Below are 16,148 nucleotides of genomic sequence, written 5' to 3'. Positions count from 1 at the left end.
CTCCCGTTGCGGAGCACAGGCTCCGGACGCACAGGCTCAGCGGCCATGGCTCACGGGCCCAGCCGCTCTGCGGCATGTGGGATCTTCCCGGACCGGGGCACGAACCCGTGTCCCCTGCATCGGCAGGCGGACTCTCAACCACTGCGCCACCAGGGAAGCCCGAGGGTCTCTTAAATGTGAAAAATATCTTGTCAATAGAAAAATACTCTTTATCAGTATTTCTTATACTAGTTCATTTTAATTATGAAACTAACAGTTTTGTTTTGTGTTTTGTTTTTTTCAATAGGATGAAGAAAGTATTCCTATTATGTATAGGAATTTACCTGAATATAAGGAACTATTACAGTTTAAAAAGTTAAAAAAACAGAAACTTCAGCAAATGCAAGCTGAAAGTGGATTTGTGCAACATGTGGGCTTCAAGGTAAATTCTATTTAATTCTTCTATTCATTTAATTTTTGAAAGGGTGATAGGATATATTTAAGGTGGTTTTCGGAGCTTTAAGCTCCACGACTTTCAAGCACACAGATAAAAGTAAGTTGTCCTGTTCATTTATACAAAGTAGTGTGCCACAGTTACTGGTGTCAAAAGATTTATGATTCAGTAGAGATAGAGAAGAAAAATATACAGGTATACTTTGAGGTAATATATGAGATGAGAGGTTTTTCTAGCTATTTCCCCACCCCAAATTTACTGAGATATAACTGACAAATAAAAACTGTACATATTTGTGTACAAAAAATTTAAGATATAAAAAAAATTCACCTCGCATAGTTATCTTTTTTTTTTTGAGATAAGAACACTTAACATCTGCTCTCTCAGCAAATTTCAAGTATGCAATGCAGTATTATTAACTATAATTACCGTGTTGTACATTAGACCTCCAGAACTTATTCATCTTATAACTGAAAGTTTGTACCCTTTGACCAATGACACCACGCTCACCACTACCTCCCCCCACCCCACCCAGCCCCTGGCAACCCTCAGCAATCTCCATTCTAATTCTTTGCTTCTGTGAATTTAACTTTTTTGGATTCTACATTTAAGCGAGATCATATAGTATTTGTCTTTCTGTGTCTGATATATTTCACTTAGCGTAATGTCCTTAGGTTTCATCCATGTTGTCACAAATGGCAGGATTTCTTTCTGTTTTATGGCTGAATAATATTCCGTTGTGTGTGTGTGTGTATATATATATATAGAGAGAGAACACATTTTCTTTGTCCATTCATCCATAGAGCTATTTCTTTTGTTGTTGCTGTTGTTCATGGATCAGAAATTTCTTTTCCCCTTTCAGATTCAGTTATCTCTGCTGTTTTTTGAGGGGCTAGTAGAAATACATTTATTCATGCCACAAAATTTTGAGATATCCATTTATGTTCCAGGCACTTTGCTAAGTGCTAGGGATTCAGCAGTAAACTAGATGGACTCACATCCTTCCCTATTCTGTTTTCATCTCATAAGTGATTTAGAGAAGTTAAATGAGTGAATTAGTTGAGTGTGACTAGTGTGCATACTGGAGAGTAGTGAGAGGCTATTTAGTTGCCTTGGAAATTTTGCTAAGGAGTTTAAACTCTTCTAAAATGTTGGAGAAACTTTGAAGGATTTTAAGCAGAGTGACATGAAATTTGCATTTTGGAAAGATCATTCTATTTTCTTAAACAATACAACCCTTAGGAAGGCAGTGGGTTTAGAGTGGATAACTCTTAATTCTGACTACAGTATTGTTAAATTCTTTAAATATAATTTGTTCATGTATATTTTTTATGTAATTGAGAAAAAATTAAGTGAAGGGGGAAAAAGATCATTCTGGCATTAGTATGGAGAATGGATAGGAAGAAAGCAAGGCTGAGGGCAGGGAGACTAGTTGGAGATTCTCTTCATTAATTTAGACAAAAGATGAGAATGTCCTGAACTTGACTGGTGGCTGTAGAAATAGAGAGATTGACAGGTTTGAGAACACCTTAGATGTTAGAACTGGCTATACTTGGTGGGATTGGAGGAAGTAAAATTGAGACCATGAACTACAGATTTGCTGGTAGTGGTATACATAAAAATACTGATGTGTGCTGTGACTTAATAAATTTAAAACAAAATTCTTATACCTCTGATCCTCTGGAGTTGCTATTAGCCAGAATATATTAAATGATTTTCTTTTCTAGATCTTTCAGTGGTCCTGCTTCTCCATTTAGAGATTTTCCTAATTGACAGCTGTGTCTTTCCAGGAAGAAACTCTCTCCACTTCTCATAAGTTTGTTGTAAGACCCAGCTGTGGCTTGTTTGCCAGTCTGTCAGCCACTCTAGTTGGCCTGATGATCAAAGAAACTAGAAATGAGATTTACTTTGATTTCCAAGATTGCGCAGAACACACCGAGGGCTACCACACTGCCACAACACTGAGAAAGAGCTAAATTTGCCTTTTCTTCATGGTGGGCGTTGGTTATTAGGAGCCTTCAAGGCTTTGGAAAGTAACTCAGTAAGGTGAAAGTTCAGAGAGGATTTTGTGTTCAGTTGGGTTTATGTTAGCTGTGGTATCCTGTTTTAAATAGTTCTGTAACATATTTGGATAGTTTTAACAATGGTATTAAGTCAGTGGTTCTAAATCCCAGTCATTGTACACTGGTCTGAGGTACCTTTCAAGTCAATAGCTACTAATAATCAAATGCCCAAGTTTGCAGATGATTTACTTAAGATTTTTAAAAATAAATTAAAGCATATTATGATGTTCCTCTCACCCATCTGTATTGTAGCTCAATCTTGAATGGATAGAGTTTCAGCTAGTTTGCTAGAAATTGTGCCTAACTTATAACCATTTTTTGTGTTATCCCACTATCTTGTGCATGGGGAGAGAGGAGAGAATGTTTATGTGCACATTATGTGTTGCCCAGCAGGAAAAAAGAAAGCTTGAGAACAATATAGTTTAATACTTTTTCTCTCTGAATCTTTAATAGTGTGATAACTGTGGCATAGAACCTATCCAGGGTGTTCGGTGGCACTGCCAGGATTGTCCTCCAGAAATGTCTTTGGATTTCTGTGATTCTTGTTCAGACTGGTAAGTGTTATCTATCATTGTAAGTCTTAAATTTTGACAAGAGCTTCTCAGACACTAGTGAGTTTGATTTCTAAACTGCTTAGAAAATCACCACATTTAATGGGTTGAACTTTGTTGTTCTAGACAATTAAGAAATTTTCCTTAATGACACCATATCTCAAGTAACTTTCCATTAGAGATTTTGAGAGATTATTGGATTTAAACAGGTAGAGCTGTGAGGAAGTTTGATAATATCTAGACCAAAATGCATCCAATGCCATGTAATGATGTGTTTGTATGTGTGTGTGTGTGTGTGTGTGTTTTCTTTTCAGCCTTCATGAAACAGATATTCACAAGGAAGATCACCAACTAGAACCTGTTTATAGGTCAGAGACATTCTTAGACAGAGACTACTGTGTGTCCCAGGGCACCAGTTATAATTACCTTGACCCAAACTACTTTCCAGCAAACAGATGACATGGAAGAGAACATCATATACTAGTCCTCTTCAACACATAGCAATGGTATCATTGTGAATTATGTGCACAGTTTGGAAAGATTCTCTACTTTCCCTGAAATGACACTCACAGCATGACAGCTTCCTGAGTGTTCTCGTCAACAGCTCTGCACCGTTGTGGCTCTAGATCACTGTTCAGCAGCTGAACATTCCTGGTGAGCAAAAGGGTTTCCCTGGTGAAATTCGCGCCACCACCTTAAAGCCTTTTAGGTGGTGATCTTAAATGGGTGAGATGGAAATGAGAGCACATATTAAAGAGAGAGTAAATTCCAAAGGTTTCAAAGAACTTGGTCATAAATATGCTAATGAGAAGACAAAGTATTTATATTAAAACAGTTTAGTAGCTTTCAGTTTTGTGAAAATAGTTTCCAGCACAGAAACTGACTTCCTTAGACAAAGTTTTAACCAATGATGGTGTTTGCTTCTAGGATATATACACTTTAAAAGAACTCACTGTCCCAGTGATGGCCACTGATGGCCTTTAGTAAATTGGAGCTGCTTAACCATGTTGATGTCTAATTTCTTTTAACCACAATGAACTGTCCTTATTACCAACAGTGAAGCACTACAGGAGGCAACTGTGGCATTGCTTCCTTAACCAACTCATGGTGTGTGAATGTTATAAAATTGTCACTCAGATATATTTTTTAAATGTAATGTTATATAAGATGATCATGTGATGTGTACAAACTATGGTGAAAAGTGCCAGTGGTAGTAACCGTGTAAAGTCTCTAATTCACAACATTAATTCCTTTAAAATACACAGCCTTCTGCCTCTGTATTTGGAGTTGTCAGTGCAACTCATAGAAGAAAACTGCCTAATAGAAAAATCATATATATGGTAATAATTTCCCTCTTTTGTAGTCTGCACAAGATCCATAAAAGATTGTATTTTTATTACTATTTAAACAAGTGATTAAATTTAGTCTGTGCAGTGAGCAAGAGTTCACATGCATTCTTTTATACTGCTGGATTTTGTTGTGCATCATTTAAAACATTTTGTATGTTTCTTCTTATCTGTGTATACAGTATGTTCTTGAATAATGTTCATTTGTCAGAAGAACTGTGAGAAATAAACTATGTGGATACTGTCTGTTTATATTATAGAATGCTTGTTGTGACTTCCTTCGGTTAGATTTTGGATTTTATTTTTACTAGTATTAAAACCAAAACAATTTTTTTAAGGTTTTTTTTTTTTTCCTTTACCTATCTGTCCATTAAAAAAGAGTAAGGACTATATGATGGAAAAGAAGGTAAACTTGAGAAGCTCTGTAAAAGATGGTAATGTTTTCACTCAGTGTGTGTGCTGAAACACTAAACTAGGTTAACAAAAAAGAATATGTACCATGGTTAAAGAAAAAGACAATTATTAATGTCCAGATGTGAAAACTAAACTTAGGTTGAAAACTTTTAACCTAACTATCATCCTTTCTGATGAAATAAGCCCCCCATGTGTTAAATAAGTGGTTTTTGAAAATCGCTGTATTCCCTGGAAATTATTATTGACTACTGGAAAAGAAAATATAAATATTCTAAGATTGATTAAGTATACTGACGCAATTTTTAGAGTCTCCTGTTTTTTCCAATTTTAAATCAAGGGGACATTATTTACCAGTCCTCTTCAATACATTGCAGGGTACTGAAATAATACCCTGAATTCTTTCAATTGAGAAAAGTAATACAGTTTTAACTATAGAAATATGAGAATTTTAAAGTAATATATTGATTAAAGAATACTGATGATTTTGATAAAATATATCACATCAGAAGAAAAGGAAATGGACTTGAATCAGAGTTTTTGCTCTGGAATTATTAGTTGGGGCAAGAAGAGGGGAATCATTAACATTCTGGGCATTTGGCTATTATACTTCAAGTGAATATGCCAGAGATCTACCTTCAACTTGTAGTAAAGTTGAAGTAGCACTTGATGGTAACTTCTGTGTTTGCATAGAAGTAATACCAGTCAGTTTTGGAGAACCATTCAGAGCCATTCAGAAATCCCATAAAGTATGAAGTATGCTTTGAAAGAGTGATACAATTGATATTTATATAAGCAGAATAGACAAAATAAATCCACTTAAATGTATTTTTTAAGGACAAAGATTTTGAGAATTTTGAGTAACAAAATTTTCTGCTTGAGCAAAGATGTGTTTGTTTTGCATTTTTCAGCTCCAAGCAAATAGTCCTCATGGCTTTAAAAGGGTAGTAGTAGTGGTAATGTGTTTTGTTGTTGTTTTAATGTGAGGACTGCAGGAATGCACAGGGCTCTCATTTGCAAGTAGGCCTTCCATCTCCTACATAGAAGCATTGGTTGTGAAAGACAACATAGACCTACTTATTAAAGCATCACTTATTTAGTAGTATTCAGTAGGTCAGTTGTATTTCCTGAAATATTCTGCTCAAGTTATTTGCTAAGAACTGAAGGAACTTTTAATGACACCTAAAACCACTGCTTTAATGTTTTTAGGCAGAGGGGATTTTGGTTGGTGTGTGATGTGTGCTAAGAATAATAGCAAACACTGATAGAGTGCTTGTTATGTGCCAAGCAAGCATACAGTAACGAATTTAATCTTACAACCTTATGAGGCAGGTTCATTTTTATCCTGTTTTCATATGAGGAAATCTAGCCAGAGAGGTTAAGTAACTTGCCCAAGGTCATATAGTTAGTAAAGTGGTGATGCTTAGATTTTAGCCCAGACAGATTGCTTCAGAGTCAGCGTCTGAGCAAGAATGTTCCCTTTGTGTCAGGGGTCTCAGAGATGGTGGAGGTGGAGGTGTGCAGGAGTTGCTTTTCTGTCTTCTCTTCTGGTGCGGTATGCACCCTAGAGTACAGACGTGAGCACACGTCCAGGTTTATAGCTCAGAATAGAGCAGCATATCTGTGGATGGGGAAACCCATCGATCTGTGAAACCGTCTGCCCCATGACGAATTAGGAAAACACATAATTTACATATTCTAATTTGACAGCAAACATGTGGTCATGAGGCTTTAGGCAAAGCTGGGACTGAAGACTTGGGTCTTCTGCCTCAGGTACGATTTGTTTCCATGCATGTTTGGTGCCTCTCACTTAACCTAATAGTATGCTGTGTCCATTTTTCTCTCCTTTTCTCTTTTGTTTAAATTAAATTGCAGAACACAACAGTTTACTGAGGTATGAGGAACATTTTTTTTATGAAATTAAAAAAATAATATATGACATGTATTAAGGATAAATACTTTGCGAATTTCTATGGTAGTTATAAACATAAGAGTGGCATGCTGTATAAACTATACTTCTTACTGTGGATAACAGAGTTTGAAGGGCATTATTCTAGGTACACTGGGTAGATTGAAAGCCTCCAGATAACAAGTAGATTTTTACACAAGATTATGTCCTATTTAGGTTCTAAAGGTTTGTTTTTATTTCACATCTTGAAGAAAAATGGGCTTCTGTTTATATGATCCCGGAAAAAAAAAAAAAAAAACCTTTTCCCCTACAGTTCAAGTAGCTGATTAAATGGATTTTTGAGCATGGTGTCACATTTAGCTCCGTGAGAACAGAGACCATCTGTGTCTATATTTATCCCTAGGGCCTGGCTCTTAGTAGATTCTCAATAAATATTTATTGGTAGTAGGACCAATGTTTTGGTTACATTTTTCTCTAGGAAGTTAGAGAAACCACCTGTGTCTGAGTGTGTCTGTGAGTGCATCTGTGGGACCCTTAGAGGGTTTGCCTCAGGAGATCTCCTTTACGGGGCTCTGGGAGGAATAAAGGATCATTACATCCTATTTTATCTGGAGGATGTGGTTCAAACCTGGGTGGCTGAGATTTTGGTTCTCTCTGGGACCCCATTTTCTGCCATGTTTTTAGAGTGATATAATGTTAACTAGCATGGCAATTCTGGGTCCTAGTCTCAGTTGTGGAAGTGAGACCCTCAACAAACGTTGACAAAGAGCTGCCTCTTATTGAGCACTAGGAACTAGTAAATGATTTACATGTATTATTAACCTGCTTAATCAGCACAGCACCTCTATGAGGTTGCTTACTATTGTGACCTCCATGGTACAGATGAGAAAACTAAGGTTCAGAGGATTTAAATGTTAGTTCTCCATAATGACTGCTATATGTGGGACTGAGGATACAGAGCCTTGCCCTTCTGAAGCTTATATTCTAATGCCGAAGACCTGCGGTAAACAAGTAAATAAAAAGTACTATGTAATTTTATGCAGACATAAATGCTGTGAAGAAAAATAATGCTTGAAAAAAAAAATGATGGACGAATCAGGACCAGCCTGCCATTTAGAGGGAATAATCAAAGAACACCTCAACAACAAGGGTAAATTTGAACAGAGACCTAAATGGAGTGAGGGAGTTAGCCTTGTGGATAATCTGGAGGAAGAGGCAGAAGGATAGCAAGGGCAAGGGCCCTGATCCAGTAGAGAGCTTAGCTTGTTCAGGCAACGTGAAGAGGGCCAGTGTAGCTTGAACCAAATGAGCAAGAGGAGAGTGGTAGTTGTTGAGGTGAGAGAGGGCAGAGGGCCAGATCAGGTGAGGCCCTGAATGTAGATCATTGTAAAGGAGTTTGGACTGTGTTCTGATGTCTTCTACATACAGACAAGGTCTTCTTCCGAGGGGCAGAGACCTCTAAGGTCCTTTCCTGCTTTAGTGACTTCAGTGATGTCATATCAAGCCATTCAAGTCAGTCGACCTGTTTTAACAGTTCTGTAGAAGACTTGCTTTGCACCTCTAGATACTCTTCTTCCGGGCAAAGCCATTTACCCCTGCTGATCTTTTTCAAGAGGGTGGCCAACTGCAGCCATAAAAGCCATGGCTGGGCTTGTCTGCTGCCCTGCTGTCTATCAAAGCTGTGGTGGGCATGGGCTGTTGACCAATATGTGGTATGTGTTTAAAGAATGTTAATTCCTACAAAGAGTCACTTTGTGTTTTCTGGCACAACTGATGATTTTCATCCTGTAACTCTCTTTTTCTAATTTGCTCAAATACTCCTTGTCCTCCCCTGTAGAGAGTGTTACAACTCGGGGTAGTAATGAAGTATTTGACAACCATGTGAGTTGTAGGAACATGCCCCTTTTTGTTAATAGAGGCGTAATTGTAACCAAAGAAATTTAATTTCTTCTTTAGCAAACACTGACATTTCTGTTTAAGAATGACTGCTAGAGTAAAAGGAAATACCATGTATCATGAATTACACTGGAAGTTCTTTCTGTAATAGCTCAAAACTGGCCTATGGCCAAAATTAAAACCATATGAGCATATCATAAATCTCAACTCTTACTGTGTTTGCTTCTAATTCTGTTTGGAATAAGGCTTCAAATGCTTTCCAGAATGATGTGAGTTACAAATAAATAGAAAAAAGTTATCCTGTGTTCCATTTACTTTATTTATACATATCCATTTCAAGAAAAAAAAAAGATTTTAAAAATACAGTTCTGTCCCAGAAATGGATCCTTATCTGCACAACCATTGAAGAAAAAAAAAAATCATGCAAACGGAAACTGTGGTCTTTTCTAGTGACTGAATGGAAGATGCAGTTATTCCAGTAGAATATATAAGAAACTCTTATTTGGCAACTGATAGCACAAAAGAGAAACCAAACTTCACCAGTTTGGTTTGAGAAAACACAGTTTTACATACGGATAAAAGGTTTGCAAACCCCTGGAAAAGGCCTGTATGGAACAAATACAGCATTGGTATCTGTTAAACATGGTGTACTGACATGCCCTTTCCACCCACGTCAGTTTTGTTACTATATTTCTTACTTGCTTGGTAACTAGATAATCATTTAAAACCAAAGCCATAAGTTGACATTAGTCCAGTGAATGTGATACCAAACCACCGCATGCTTTTAAATTCTGTTTGGTCATTGGTTTTAACGTATAATTCCCCAAATGCACCACCAGGTATAGAAGAGACTAGGTTATTAGATAATTTATCCAATTTGTTCACTTAGCCAATACGACACTATTCCAAGTAGCCAGTATCATAGAAATGAATAGAGAAATGTTACCGGTGACTAGTCTAGATTTTGCTATCTTGGAAAAGCTATACAATTTCACATACAAAAAAGCTCTTATCACATTTTTTCAAATTTAATCAAATTTCTTATGAACAATTTGTGTTGTCTCGTCAACCCAATCTCTTCAGCTCTGAGCTGGATGAGTCTTGAGGAAACGTCCAGAGGAAGAGGCTCAGGCCTGCCCCCCATCTTAAGGGCCTTAATCAGGTAACAAGAGATAGATCTTCAGAAGAGGAAGGAAGATGTGACAGGGCATTAGGGATGCTAACTCCTCCCTATCTGCAGAGAGTAGAACCGAATGATCAGACCCTAGTAAGTCCTGAAGGCACAACTGACACAGATGGGCACTGCACTGCTGTTCATGTACTAATTTAGCTCAGAGGTGATAGAAAAGTGTGCTGCTGTGAGTGCAGACAGCTGTCTGACTTAGGAGGAAAAGGTTGGATAATACCAAATACACCATGCATGATTTCCAGACACCTCTCAGGTCAAGCTGGGAAGCAGACAGCAATGTCAGGATTTGGGGGCGGGGGGCATACAAAAGGTTTAAATGGAAACATACAGTGTTAAGGGATGAACTTTTAATATTTTTCTCTGTCTCCACTCTCCTTAACATACATGCATTTTTGCCTTCAGAAAATAGAGTCAATAGCTGTGCAGAGTTGAAGAAAAACTTCCTCTGGCGTCCCCTCTGCATTTATCTGTGTTAAAAAGGAAAGAAAGAGAAAGTTAGTCTTAAGAAATGTTTTTAAATAAGGCCACTTTTAGTAATAAAAAAGATTACCTGCTTATAAGTTGCTGTGCAAAAATTTAAAACACAGGACTCCAAAATCACAGAGAAAAGAGTAGTTGTTTAAAAACTAGGTGCCTAATTAAAAAAACAAGACACGACTACACACCTATTAGAATGGGCAAAATCTAAAACACGTCATCAAATACTGGTGAGGATGTGAAGCAACAGGAACTCTCATTCTTTGCTGATGGGAATGCGGAAGGGTACAGTCACTTGGGGAAAGAGTTTGGCGGTTTCTTACAAATTAAACACGCTTAGCATATGATCCGGCAGCCTGTGCTCTGGTACTTACCCAAAGGAGTAGAACACGTATGTCCGCACAAAATCCTGCACACACGTTTATAGGAGCTTTATTCATGATTGCCAAAACTTGGAAGCAACCGAGATGTCCTTAGGTGAGTGGATAAATAAACTGTGGTACATCCAAACAATGGGATATTATTTAGTGCTCAAAAGAAATGAGCTCTCAAGCCATGAAAAGACTTGGAGGAAACTTAAATGCATATTACTAAATGAAAGAAGCCAATCTTAAAAGGCTGCATACAATATGATATAATGGAAAAATGGCAAAACTGTGGAGACAGTAGAAAACGTCGAGAGCTGGGGGGGAGAGAGGAATGAGTAGGTGGAACGCAGGATTTTTATTGTAGTGAAACTATTCTGTGTGATATTATAATGGTGGATACATGTCGCTATACATTTGTCAAAACCCATAGAACGTGCAACGCCAAGAGTGAACCCTAATGTAAACTATGGACTTTGAGTGGTAATGATGTGTTGATGTAGGTTCATCAGTTATAACGAATGTGCTACTCCTGTGTGGGATATTTTTGTTCTGGGGGGTTTTTTTTGGCCACACCGTGCGGCTTACAGGATCTCTGTTCCCCGACCACGGATTGAACCCAGGCCCCCTGCAGTGACAGCTCGGAATCCTAACCGCTAGGCCACCGGGGAACTCCGTGTGGAATGTTGATAGTGGGAGAGGTTGAGTGTGTTTTGGGACACGGGGAATATGAGAACTCTACTTTGTGCTCAATTTTGCTGTGAACCTACAGCCCGTCTAACAACAACAGCAAGAGCTAGGTGCTTATTGAGGTAGACAAAGTATTGTTAAAGGTCACGGAAAGGCTTTGAGTTAGTTAAAATGAGACCTTATGAGTGTTCTGGAGTGTTTGGAGCAGGGTAGGAATAGGGCAGAGGTTGGGGGATGAGAAGGACGGGTGTGGAAAAGAAAGCAAAAGTTGAGACCTCAACTTGCAGGTGTGCTAAGTGCTAAGGGCAGAGCCCTCTTGGAGATTGTTGATACGCCAGGGCAAGGAGCCAACAACAGAGGAAGTAGGAGGGAGCTGATTTCCTGGGCATGAAGGCACTACCACCCGCTCCTCTCAAAATTTCCTAATATTGTGCCAACCACTGAGATTTGTCCCACCACACATGTAGCATCCATAGAGAGTAGAGGCCTGGTGATGCGAATGAGACTCATGGAGGGGGCGGGGTTGTGAGCTTGCTAAAATGCAGCTTTTTCATACTTCATCTCCAGAGGTTCTCATTTGGTGAGTTTCGGCTGGGCCTTCTAATCCGCGAATTTAATCAAGTTCTACAAATGATTTTGATGTGGATCATCTCGGACCACACTCTGAGAAACTCTAGATGATTGCTTCAGTTCCTGTCTACCTGCTTTGTGCAGACGAGTTTTGATTTCACAACCCCTGGGATTCCAGAGGTAGAATGAATGCTCAAAAGGAAAAAAAAAAAAAAAAAGTACACATTTAGGGACTTCCCTGGTGGTCCAGTGGGTAAGACTCCACGCTCCCAATGCAAGGGGGCCCGGGTTCAATCCCGGGTCAGGGAACTAGATCCCACATGTCACAACTAAGAGTTCGCACGCCACAACAAAGATCCCGTGTGCAACTAAGACCCGGCACAGCCAGATAAAAAAAAAAAAAGTAAATGTTTAAATATCCTAGAAAATAGATAATAACGATGTTTGCAGAAGCATTGTTTGTAGTAGTCCCAAACCGGAAAAAGTGCAAATGTCCATCAGCAGTAGATGGATAAATAAATTGTGGCATAGTCATATAATGGAATACTATAGTAATGGAAAAAACAAACAAACTACAGCTACATCCAGCAACATGGATTAATCTCACAAGGTTGAGGGAAAGAAGTTGAAAAAATATGCATTCAGTACGATTCAATTTATATGAAGTTCAAAAATGAGCAAAGCTAAATTATATCGATTAGGGATCCATACACAGATGATAAAACCACAGTGAACCAGGGAAATAATTATCATAAAAGTCAGGATGGTGGTTACTTCCTGGGGAGAAGAAGGGAGATTTGACTGGGAGGGAGAGACATGTGGCAGAGCTTCTGTGACTGTCTGCTGTTTCTTGACCTGCATGGTGACTACACGGTGTTCATTTTATACTTCTTCAAATTTTACATGTAACTTTTACACATTCCTGTATGTATGCTGTATCTCACAAGGAAAAAATAAAACTTAAAAACATTTTTTCAGCTTCTACCCCTCTTCCCCATAAACGTGTCATACTTGATCCTTACAGGAGGGTTAAAGAGCAACCCGCAGTTGGTTTGTCTCCCTGGCTGGCGGCTCTCCATCTGGGGGGCAGGGACGTTGCTGTTTTCTGTCCCTCATAGCACCTTGCTTGTTGCTTTACCTCTTCTTCTTTTCCCTTTCAACCAACAAACATCTTCTGGGTGCCAACAATATATTACATGCTGGAGAAACCACGGTGAAATGGACATAATGGTCCTGCTCTCAAGGAGCTCACAGCTCAAGGCTAAAGGCAAACAACAGGAGTTCACGCTGTTGTCAGGTAAGCACAGGAGCTCTGGATAAAGGGATACTTTACACCATCTTGGGAGGGCAGGAAGCTTCCTGAGGAAAGTTGTCGTCGTCATCATCATTTAAAATAATACACTTTACTACTAATGAAGCATAAGTGCTATTTTTTTTCACTTCCACCCTTGCTTTCTCGCTTCCTTTTCTCCCCTCCCTCCTGCCCTCTCTTAATCCCGTCCATCCCTCCATCCCTGCTTTGCTCACTCCCTCACTCCCTACTGGGCTCCCTCCATCTATCACACCGTCCCTTTTCTGCTCCTCTCTCATTCCCTCTCCTCTCACTTGCTCCCTTCTTCCAACCCCTGCTCCATCCTCCCCTCCTCCCTAGCACAAGTGCTTTTAAGCAAACAGGTAATTCTAACAATGATCTTAGGCGACAGGTATTGTTATCCCCATTTCACAGATGATGAAACTCAGGTCCTGAAAGATGAATTAAATTGCCCAAGGTCATACAGCTAAGCAAGTGTCAGACACCTGTTTCAGACCCAGGTCTCTGACTCCAAAGTCCTTGTACTTGTTGACTGCATCCTTGTATATTACATCCACCAGTTCAAAATAGCTGGATGGTTGAACTTAGTGGGAGTAGCAAGGAGTGAAGCTGGAATAATAAAAAGAGGTTGACTATAAAGAGGCTAATAGACTATTATATAAGAATAATGAGGAGTCGGGTAATGGTTTTTAAGGAATAGGTTGACATAATCAAACAGAAACATTTGTTTCCTCAGAGATTGGCTCTAGATAGGTATCTAGAAAGTATCCTCTAGATATCCAGTGATCCCACTCCTGGGCATATATTTGGAGAAAACTATAATTCGAAAAGATACATGCACCCCAATGTTCACAGCAGCATTATTTACAATAGTCAAGACATGGAAGCAACCTAAGTGTCCATTGACAGATGAATGGATAAAGAAGATGTGGTACATATATACAATGGAATATTACTCAACCATTAAAGAAGAGTGAAATAATGCCATTCGCAGCAACATGGAGGGACCTAGAGATTATCATACTAAGTGAAGTAAGTCAGACAGAGAAAGACAAATATCATATGATATCGCTTATATGTGGAATCTAAAAAAAAAATGATGCAAATGAACTTATTTACAAAGCAGAAATAGACTCATAGACATAGAAAATAAATTTATGGCTACCAAAGGGGAAAGGCACAGGGGAGGGATAAATTAGGAGTTTGGGATTAAAATATACACACTGCCTTATGTAAAGTAGATAACCAGGGACTTCACTGGTGGTCCAGTGGTTAAGAATCCATCTTTCAATGCAGGGTTGCAATGCAGGGGACCCTGGTTCGATCCCGGGTCAGGGAACTAAGATCCCACATGCCGTGGGGCAACTAAGCCCTCATGCTGCAACTACTGAGCCCAGGTGTCATAACTAGAGAGCCTGTATGCCACAACTAGAGAGAAGCCCACGCACCACAATGAAGAGCCCACATGCTGCAACAAAAGATCCCGTGTGCCGCAACTAAGACCCAAAGCAGCCGATAAATAAATAAATATTTTTAAAAATTAAAAAAATAAAATAGATAACCAACAAGGACCTACTGTATAGCACAGGGAACTATACTCAATATCTTGTAATAACCTATAATGGAAAAGAATCTAAAAAATGAATATAAATATATATGTATAACAATCACTTTGCTGTACACCTGAAACTAACACAACATCGTAAATCAACTGTATTTCAATTAAAAAAAAAAAGTACCCTCACTTTCCCATTCCTTCTTCACTTTCCTCACAGAAACAGGCTATTGTAGGAGCAGAAACACACTCTTGGAGCCCATTTTCTGACCCACTATCTGGACTTTATAGAAAGATATGGATTCTCTCTTGTAAAAGCCGGGCAACTTGGTTTCAGAAACAAGGGCTAATGAGCACAAGCATCTGAAGGGCGACACTTGATACTTTCTGACGTCTGAGACTGGGAGGCAGAAGGCTTTGCAGCGGGATCTTGTCAATCAGGCCAAGGCTGATGTTTGGGGGAAGCTGCAAGCTGGGTTGAGGGAGTGAGTCATGCCCTGGAGCTTTAGCTGAGCCATCTCCCGCTTCTATTTCCATCCAAAACCTCCCTCTTCATTTTGCTTTGTGGCTTAAATCCAGGCCTTTATTTATTTAATTAAATAAAAGAAAGCTGCTCATTGCCATCCAGAGTCACGTGCTGTGGTGTGTGCCTCTGTGGAGCCTAAGGACGTGAGGAGATTTCAAGACAGAATCAAATAATGAGACTTTCTAGATGCAAAAAGCAGCCTTTGACTTGGGTGAGTGGGAAATATATGAAGTTAATCTGAGACCCTCATTAGGCCCAAGAAGCAGAATTCTGAGAACAAAAATTGCGAGGCAATGAGATAACATCTTTTTTCTTATAGAAGCTCTGTGTGTGTGTGGCGGGGGGGGAGGTATAGACTGGATTTTTATGGAGCAAAGGAGAGCCCAACTGAACTGAGTGGGATCAAAGCCCTCTGTCTACTCTCCAGATTTCTCCTTCAGTTCTTCAGAGATGACCTGATCATTTCCTGAAGCTCATCTAATTCCCACATGGGGAATATTTTAAGAGAACAACAAGTAGTTTTTATATTTTCATATCTAACTGTGGAACTCATAGGAAATGGAAAAGAACCAACTTCCTAAGTGCTTTCTAAGCTATAGGAACTATTCTTAGTGCTTACAACTTGAGTAAATTTAAATGAGCTCACAAGGTGCTAGTGTTTAGTCCTTGATGAACAGATAAGAATCCTGTATAATTAGCATACTGATTGTACAGTGTGAAGAGAACTTCCTCAGCAATTGTGCAAACTCGAAAATAAGGTGTCCTCCCACATACGGTAAGTTTTCACCCCATAATCAATGTGATAATATTAATTTACAGCAACCCTTTTTTCCCATGAAGAGTAAAAGTAAGCTT

At 39.0% G+C, this 16,148-nt stretch overlaps 2 protein-coding genes across 8 annotated transcripts in view; one reads left to right on the top strand and one right to left on the bottom strand.

Moving 5' to 3' along the window:
• ZZZ3 (zinc finger ZZ-type containing 3) overlaps window positions 1-6,532 on the top strand; it is a 103,899-nt gene extending 97,367 nt beyond the window's left edge. For 3 of the 4 annotated variants that reach the window (XM_060023893.1, XM_060023887.1, XM_069541171.1), the window contains 3 exons: window positions 287-421; window positions 2,950-3,050; window positions 3,362-6,531. In XM_060023893.1, coding sequence (XP_059879876.1) covers window positions 287-421; window positions 2,950-3,050; window positions 3,362-3,506 — 381 coding nt within the window. In that variant the 3' untranslated portion in view covers window positions 3,507-6,531. Of the gene's footprint in view, window positions 1-286; window positions 422-2,949; window positions 3,051-3,361 lie in introns of all 4 variants that reach the window. The other variant, XM_060023899.1, reaches the window with a different exon arrangement.
• Window positions 6,533-8,910: 2,378 nt separating this feature from the next.
• AK5 (adenylate kinase 5) overlaps window positions 8,911-16,148 on the bottom strand; it is a 236,941-nt gene continuing 229,703 nt past the window's right edge. For all 4 annotated transcript variants that reach the window (XM_060023864.1, XM_060023872.1, XM_060023881.1 and 1 more), the window contains one exon: window positions 8,911-10,265. In XM_060023864.1, the coding sequence (XP_059879847.1) occupies window positions 10,197-10,265 (69 nt within the window). In that variant the 3' untranslated portion in view covers window positions 8,911-10,196. The remainder of the gene's footprint in view (window positions 10,266-16,148) is intronic.

The sequence above is a fragment of the Delphinus delphis genome, chromosome 1 (assembly GCF_949987515.2).
Source record: "Delphinus delphis chromosome 1, mDelDel1.2, whole genome shotgun sequence".
Classification (NCBI taxonomy): domain Eukaryota; kingdom Metazoa; phylum Chordata; class Mammalia; order Artiodactyla; family Delphinidae; genus Delphinus; species Delphinus delphis.
Note: the sequence above shows the minus strand (reverse complement) of the source record. Positions and strands in the feature narration are given on the sequence as shown.